The sequence below is a fragment of the Mangifera indica genome, chromosome 7, assembly GCF_011075055.1.
Source record: "Mangifera indica cultivar Alphonso chromosome 7, CATAS_Mindica_2.1, whole genome shotgun sequence".
Lineage (NCBI taxonomy): Eukaryota > Viridiplantae > Streptophyta > Magnoliopsida > Sapindales > Anacardiaceae > Mangifera > Mangifera indica.
The window spans coordinates 13,383,923-13,392,520 of NC_058143.1; the positions used below are offsets into that span (position 1 = coordinate 13,383,923).

The 8,598-nt window shown below is 35.1% G+C and overlaps 1 protein-coding gene across 1 annotated transcript; it reads right to left on the reverse strand.

Annotated features, from left to right (window-relative positions):
- Positions 1-201: 201 nt before the first annotated feature.
- LOC123221146 (kinesin-like protein KIN-14G) lies at positions 202-7,809 on the reverse strand. The gene is made up of 19 exons (XM_044643869.1): positions 7,142-7,809; positions 6,565-6,731; positions 6,308-6,451; positions 5,670-5,924; positions 5,502-5,573; positions 5,304-5,372; positions 5,048-5,125; positions 4,420-4,563; positions 4,254-4,335; positions 4,074-4,169; positions 3,794-3,970; positions 3,602-3,708; positions 3,300-3,478; positions 3,046-3,207; positions 2,674-2,927; positions 2,420-2,583; positions 2,107-2,295; positions 902-1,419; positions 202-662 (listed from the first exon to the last, which is right to left on the reverse strand). Exons 1-19 carry the CDS (start codon positions 7,257-7,259, stop codon positions 530-532), a joined length of 3,108 nt encoding a protein of 1,035 aa, XP_044499804.1. The 5' UTR covers positions 7,260-7,809; the 3' UTR covers positions 202-529.
- Positions 7,810-8,598: the final 789 nt, after the last annotated feature.

Consider the following 8,598-nt stretch of genomic DNA (forward strand, 5'->3'; position numbering starts at 1 on the left):
TCTTATTCCAAATCAACTTATGTTGAATAATCACCGGATTGTTTACTGTTTGACCACATGAAAATATTAAAACAAAGATAATTATCTTAATAAAAGGAGATATATTGAATAACATTGCGAAATCTGCCAACCAGAAGCTCGTTTGTTGAATCAGAAATTCAATTAAAACAAGTAGGTAGTACTAGGAAACTCTTTATCATGTAAAACAAGGAAATTGTAAACAGTATCTTTTTCTCATTTGGTAAATGATTTCTTTCTGTTTCTAATACGAGAAACAACAAGTGGAGCAACAAAAAAAAGGGAGAATTTACAAAGTCATCACCCATATAAGCAAATTGAAATCAACAAAGCGGGACACCAAGCGTATCAAGATCACCACCAAGAAACAAAGGCACCTTGAACATTGCCTACATGAAAACCTCTCTTTCTCTGCCCTTCCGCCCTCTCTTCCTATGACTACTTAATGGTACACAAAGGAAAAAACGAAAAGAAAAAAAATCACTTCTCTGCACACTGCACTATGGTATATTCACTTTGCATGTCCCATTTTTCGCTTCCCATCAACAAGAAATGGCTGTCTTCCAGGCTTGAGCAAGGATGGAGCATTCCCAGTGGATAGTCTCCGGGTTGGTGGCGAAGGAATTAATGATGGAACTAAACTTCTGGTTACAAAAAATGAGGATAAGATATAAAATTAAATCATCGAAACTATTGTATAAGAAGAATGCACAATGGCAAGACTGAAGAAATATGCACAAGTTTGGTAGATGAAAAAAGGACAGCATTATTAGCACTATGCTTCTTGTGTCCCGTAGGTAGAAGAGTGCATGCATTTAAAAAGTAAAGCACCAATAATGGTTGCTTAAACATGACATAAGCTATTAGTTATGAGAGAGATTACCTTGTTTCTGTAAGCCTTGTAAAAGATTTGGTGGGAGTTTTCTTTGTTTTAGTGCTGGGTCCTTTGGGAATATTTGAAACAACTTTTGGAATACTGCATTGCCAAAGCGAGTCAGGCTCCGAACAATCACTTGCTGCAGCCTCAGGATCAGACTCATCAGTTGTGGCAATCTCATACCGACTCCTTTGTACGTAGTCTTGAATATCCTTTTTGTTTGCTGTCAATCTATTCACAGGTTGTTCTGGGTATATCTTTGTTTCATCCCGAGGATAACTCTGACAAAAACTTTCTGGCAACTGTCTGTTGTAAAGTTCATGCTGTCGTAGCAAGTTATCATCGCTAACTAACAAATCAAGCCTGTTCACCATGACTTTATCAACCCAGTCACCAGAAGAAAATTCCTTTTCATCATCCTTTCCACTTAGTACAGGAATTCCACTTGATGTCCAGGGCGGAGAACTTGTAAGCAATTGGGGATCTAGGCTTTTCCTTCTCAGCCTTGCATATTGGTTTTGGACCTGCACAGAATGTATGTAAACTTCATCTTTGAAACAAAAAGGAATTTAATATTTTTGATAGAATTCCATTGCATTTTTCTTGTTAGATCTCATACACTTCACGAATGAATGGAACCAGTTAAAGGATTTAGAGGAGCCATGCTAAACAAAAACCATATGAGCACTATTACTTTTCAACTTAAGTTTGTATGGGTTCTTAAATTTCATTCTACTTATGCTGATTTCATGTGGTTACAAATATCTGATAAGGACATCAACTCCTACCCCCAAGCTGTAAATAACATGACGAACTGATTTATCTATATGTCTGCCTACATCCCAGGTTATGCATAGTAAAAGCCAACGGACAGGTGCTTTCTGAAGACTATATTCCTGACAGAATGAGTCCGATCAGATACTAGTCCAGTTTCCAATTTTTTAATTTGTTCTGATTCATGCTTCCCAACATCCAGAGAGGACCAAAACAAAGTAGCATATCTAGTATGCAAGGCCTGCCCAACACAGGAGTGACATTATTAGAAACACATTGCTTGAGACAACTAGCACAGTGCTTATGCCAGCAAAAGTATGGTGCTTGAGCAGCATCACACACACCCAAATAAACACAATATATCTTTGTAAAGAGCACAACTGGTAAGATCTTTGTTTATAAATAGTACACACATCATCGTGTGAAACAATATATACCTGTATGTTGCCAACATCCTCCATCGATTGCCTAAGATTGCTGGAGATGTCTCCTAAACTGTTCCAGCTAGACCTAGAAGGAGAAGACCCATTAGACTTCACACTGGATCTTTCCGGGGTGCTAGTTCGAGTATATTGAAGATGCTCTGCCTCTTCCTTCCTTGCCAAGGCTGCCTTAAGGCTGGCGATCTGAAAACAGGCAATTAAGTAGAAAAAATCACAATTTTGCTGACACAATTGTCAAAAATTAAGAGATAAAATAAGTGGGATAATGCTTATAAGCTTATAGTGGACTATGAGATTGAGTCAGAACCTGTTCCTTAAGCTCTTTCACTTCTGTACTCTCTTTGTTAACTCGAGCAGCACCAAGTTCAACAGTGGCAACCCTTTCAGCAAATTTAAGTGTACTAATTGTTTCTGCAAGGGCTTCAATCTCAGGACTAATGTGAACAAACATGAGTGTCTTAGCTTGCCCTCCTAATTAAAGACAAGAACCAGTTAACAGGTTAGGAGATTCAAATTAGAAGGAGAATGTCTTTCAAGGAAAGAGCAAACTAAGTTTCTTACCAAGTGAATCCTGTAGCAGCTGAGTAAGTTTACTGTTTCTGTAGGGAACGTGAGAATTCTTTTGGGCGAGAGAGGCAATCACATCCCCCAGGGCAGAAAGAGATTTGTTGATATGTTGAGTCTCCTTTAATCTATCTCCTGTGACCTCCGACTTGTCAACTCTTTCACTCCCTGCAAGATCAACAAGATGCATGGATCCACGAAGAATAGTTCCAGATGTCAGGTCTCTTCCTTGAACGTGAACTGTCACACAGCTGCGAGTAGATGCAATATATTAGTTAATACTTGTTTATAAAACATGTTTATAGAAACGATTATAGCTAAACATCAGAATGAATACCAAAAAAACTATTAGTTCAATATTAAGTAGACCTATGAGATCGACTACTTCGATCGTTCATAGCTGTAGCTCCTACTGAACGGTTCTTTTGCCCAAGGTCCATCAACTTTAGAACATCAGAAGTTGTTGATACAGGTACAAGGTTTGCATCTGGCACATTGATTCTGTTTTGAGAATTGTTACGAATTTCTAATGTGTTTCACAGTTAAGAATGCAAATTTGAAAATCAGATGTACAAAATAACACATAGCAATATATGGAAGCATATTAGTGTCACAAAGGATATCTTTTGTTTTGACCATCTGTCACAAGTAGATCCCTAACTTGCTCATTGTAGATTTCAAGCATTTGCATGGAAATATCACAGCTCATGGTATCTTTTCTCTGATTTGCAAGGAGAAATAGATCATTTAATGCCCTGTAATTTACACCTAGACATTCCTCAGTAAGCTCTTTTGGTCCAGTCTGCATTGGTAAATAACAAGAAACAAAATTAGTCATCTGACTAATCAGGAGGATACAAAAAAAGAAAGGGCTAATGATGATTGTTATTGCACTTTTGAACATAACGATTATATAGAATCTTACCATAGTGTAAGTTTTTCCAGATCCTGTTTGGCCATAAGCGAAAATGCAAACATTGTAACCATCAAGAACAGACCGAATCAGAGTTTGAGTGTCTGAAAAAACCTCCACTGTAACAAAAGAAAAGAGGTCTTAAGATTTAAGAGAAAATCCTAACAAGGAAATATTATGAGAAAGAGCAAATGGAAACTTAACCTTGGGTTGCAGCAGGACCAAATACTTTGTTAAAACTAAATGTTTTTTGTCCCAATTTTCCGTACTTTAACTGGGTGGTAATTGATATATTCCCCTCCTCAATGTGAGCCACTGTACTTCTACAGTTGGGTTGTCCATTTAAGAGTGGCCGAACTCGACAATACACCCTAATATTTCCTAATCAAACATAAAATAAGACAGTTAAATCCTAAGTTATAAAGCTTGATACATTAATAGTAACTTGGTCTTGAACTAAATTTTGAACTACTAGAGATGTTACCTTTTAGGTCTTGCACTTGATTGTATAACTTGCGGTTTTCTTCAAGTACTTTCTGGTATCGTGAAACAGCAAAGGCTAGACCATGCAATTGCTTACCTATGAAGGGAAGTTAAAATTTAATATATTCTTCCTCTTTTAAGAAACTTGAAAAAGTGTTCATGAATTCATTCAAAAGCATACCTAAAGCACTAAAATCTTCCTGGTACTTCATTTGCAATTCCTGCATTCCTGACTTTGCACTGTGTAGAGTTTCTTTTAATTCCTACAAGAACCAACATAAATTGTAATCAAATCTTTAGAGATGGTGCAAAGATTCTTAATGTAAGACATATACAATCTAAATTACCTGGATATTCCTTTGTTGTTGCTCAACCAACATGTGTTGTTTCAAAAGTTGGGTTTCTGATTCCACATCATGATTACCCTTCTCTTTTAATTGTTTTGCACCATCTTCATCCTTCTTTTCATTGATGGGAAACTTACCATCCATCTTAAAAATCATCTCAAAATAGGAATATGTCACCCATATGCAATTAAAATTTGGCTTCATTACAAACACATTCAACTTGCAAGTTATGTATAATTCAAATATCCGAAAATTTGTCACTGGAATTTTACTAAATCTACAATGCAAGCACTATCTTGTTAGGACCTAGGGGAGGTGACACGTGTTGTAATTCCAGAGGATGTAAAGAGATATTTCACTTAGTGTATATAAAAGGGAAGAGAGTCAGTGAAGAGGGAGAATAGTAATTATATTGTTTTTGGGTTTCTGGTATCTTTTGGCTAAAAGGGAGGTCTTTGGCTCCTCGAATTGTCGAATTTATCCTTTGAGAATATATAAAATACAGTGGTACTACATTTTGGGAGTTGTTCTGTTTTATCCCCTAGAAATCAATTCTGTTTGTGTGGGTTGGCCGTGTGCTCTAGCTGTGTGAGTTAGTTGGGGTGGTTTGAGCCGGTTCATAACATACCTCTATCTCAGTGGAAGTAGTTCTAGAAAGAGAGATGTTGGGATAAGATGCTTCCATATCTTTTGAACTTGTTCTCATCTGTCATATTACCAAAAGTAATTCTATCATTAACAGAAGCTCAATAACAAAATTCCCTATTTCCATAGTCAAAGAAGTTCTCAGAATAACAACATCAGAAAAGTGTTGAGGAACCTTAAAGCCAGAAATTACTAGAATGCAAGTTTTAATTGCATTGGCAAGAAAGACAACCACTGACCAGGACATTTTGGGGCACCATGCGCCGTTCAAACTCCTCTACGACTTTATTAAGCATAGATTCCACAACCTGTTATAAACACAAATGTCATTTTTGTCTCTCAAATAAATGACAAAAAGGCCAATTTCGATCCTTAAGAGATCTGTAGAAATTTTGCAAGAAAAAAAAAAGTTAATATAACAACCTGGAAACCCTTACCATTGGAATTTCTTCTTGTTTCTTATTTGAAAGAACTGAGCGAACTAGAATATTTAAGTTGTGAGACGATCTCTGCAAATTAGATTGCAAAAAGGTTTTGTAAGATGTTTTCTCCTTTCTATATAACATGAGATATATAAACTTTCAAATACAACAGAGCTCACTAACTGCTTCATTGAGGTCAAGACCAAGATCACCATTTGAAGCCTGCTCACCGTTTAGTGACTTCTCACCAGTTGATGAGGTCGTTAAAAAGGAATTTTTGAATGGTTCCGTATTTTTCCGCATAAATGGTTTCCTAGTAAAACTTGAAGGTTTGAAATTTCCTGAATATTTCCATGACCCTCGTGCACCACTTTGCTTCCATTCATCGTATGATTTAAGGGCTAGAACACAGTTAACTATCCTTGCAGATTTCCCACCCTAAAAATTCCAAAATTATGAATTTAAATTAAAAAAAGTGTGCTAAAAATTGAAAATCCTTCTTTTATAACCCAAAAATCCCTAGAACCCACCTGGTGAACTCAATTCAAAAGTGGGGTCCCACCAAGCCCCATAATTTTTGCTTATGAAAATTCATTGCATTTTGTCAAGTAGGTGGAATGGAGGATGGTTTTCTCCAAACCTTATGGGAGCAAAACCACATAGGCCTTATCACTAAACCTATTCCTCAGAATGAACAAGACAAATTTCATTATATTTCTCAATTCTTAGTCCATGCTAAATTCACAGAAAAATCAGAAACAAATTGAAGAAAGTTTGAATGACACTCCCCCTTTCCTGGGTACAAAAGACTGAATACTAACCTCTTCAAAATCAGAGACTTCAAATGCTGGAACCCCGAATTCTTCCACAGCTACAAGGAAGTTTCTGACATTTTCAAAGTACTGGAATGCAGATAGAGCTGCCCCATCAGGAATGATGTCAGAATCACAAGGACCCTCTACCACCTTATTACAAGCAAGATATCGCCATCGACAACACAAATAGATGAATTAACAATGGAAAAAAGAATTTCTGAAACTCATTGAAAATTGGAAACCATGCTTAACTTGAACAATACCTTAGATATAGCTCCAGGCTGAATATTGTTAAGGGCAGTGCAAAGGATTATTCCACTTCTCAATCCAAGCCTGAATTCTTCTTCTGAAGGCTGCGCTGGCAAATCTTTACACCCAACAACTCCAACCGTCTTTCGCAGCCACCCAGCTGCTTCATATCTTCTTAAGGCTGCAAACCAGTCTATCAACCTTTTGAATTTTTTTAGATAAATCACCAAAAAAGAATTATTTCCAAAATCTTCCCAACACTTGTAAACCAAATTATGGATTAATTCTAAACTCTGAACAACTTTCATTTACATTATTAATGTGAATACCAATGACCATTACATCACCAAATTCTATGCAATCAAATCAAATAAATTAAACAGATTCCATGATAAACTCTGAATGGTCAAAGAAGGATGAGTATCCAGGATTAATGCAAGTATCTCTATATCAATAAGAAGAACATTCTCAATGAATTGGATCAACAAGAACATCAAAAAGAAAAATAACAATAACAAGCTATGAAGGGAGCTCAAAATGAATCAAATTTAAGCAAAAACATCAAAAAGAAGTAAGAAATGATGATCATACAAGCCTCTTCATCTTTCCTTGAAGCCAAATCAATGGGCCTCGATCTTGTATTGTGTTGGTGAAGAACATCCTCCACAACAGAAGCAACAGAGAATGACAAAACCCGTTCTGTTGCCATTTCTTTAACTAAAAAACAACAACAACAAAATCTACCCCTTCAAATGACCCCCAGTCCCACTAAGATAAAAAATCAATCTCTACAATTGAACGCAAATTTAAAACTTCCCCATTTAAGATATACCAAATGCAATTGTTTCTTTTTCAAAAAAACAAAGAAACTCTACCACTTTAAAACAACGCCTCAAAAATAAAGTTTTAAGCTTTAGTATAGAACACAGATCAAAATGCTAAAACAGAAAATGGGATTGTTTCTTATACAAAAAAAAGAAAAACCATTAAAAAAATACCATTTATTAGCAACCCCACAATGATAAAGATTAAAACTTTTCAATTGAACACAGGATTCAAAGCTTTCCCATGCAAAGTATACTAAAAGAAACTGGGATTGTTTTGTTTTGTTAGTTGTGCTTCTGTTATTTCTTTGTTTGTGAAGATGAAGATTAAAGAGAGAGCAATGTATAAAGAAAGAGAATGAGAAAAAAGGGTGTTGTTTGAATGAGAATTTTCTCAACTTCCTCTCGTTTTCTCTCTCGGTTTCTTGGATAGTCTGAGACTGTCAGCCTAATATTGAAGAGAAAAGCTACACACCGAACCTGGTTCCGAAGCTCGCGCGTTTGGGGGCTTGCCGCTTTGTTATGTAAATAAAAGGCCAATGGAGTACTTCCCACCCAAGTTTTTGCACAGTCGCAAAACACAATTATGACGATATAAAAATATAAATATTTATAAGTTTATTATAGTTAAAAGTTTTAATTATGATTAAAAATAAAATAATTATTTTATCAATTATATTAAAAATATATAAATTTAATATTTTTTTAAAAAATTTTAAAAACTAATAATTTTATTTGTATTTAAAATATTTTAATTTTAGAAAGTTACATTTTTTTTTTAACTTTAAAATTTTTTTTTTATCCTTTCGATCATTATCTTTGACACCATCGGCCTTTTCTTTCCACCATAAACTATCGTCGTTTCCATTTTCATCTCTTCACTTCTCTGACTAAATCCACTCATGACTCATCAATTGGCAAGGGTTAAAATATTTATCACTTAGTAATTAATTTTATAGTGATTAAATAAAAATATCTTTGTGTATTGAATCAAATGCTATCAATTTTTATTAACATGAAATTACATTTTTGTCCCTTTAGTCAAAATTTTCCCGTTAATGGAGTTCTAATTTGAGTGGGAAAATGTTATTAATACTAAATACGGGTGGACAAAATTTTTGCGTCCAACCTTGGGTAAGAAAATGTTACATGACAGTTTATTTGGAAATAAAATATCATAAAATTCCAAAATATATAATAAAATCTGATAGATTCTAGTATATT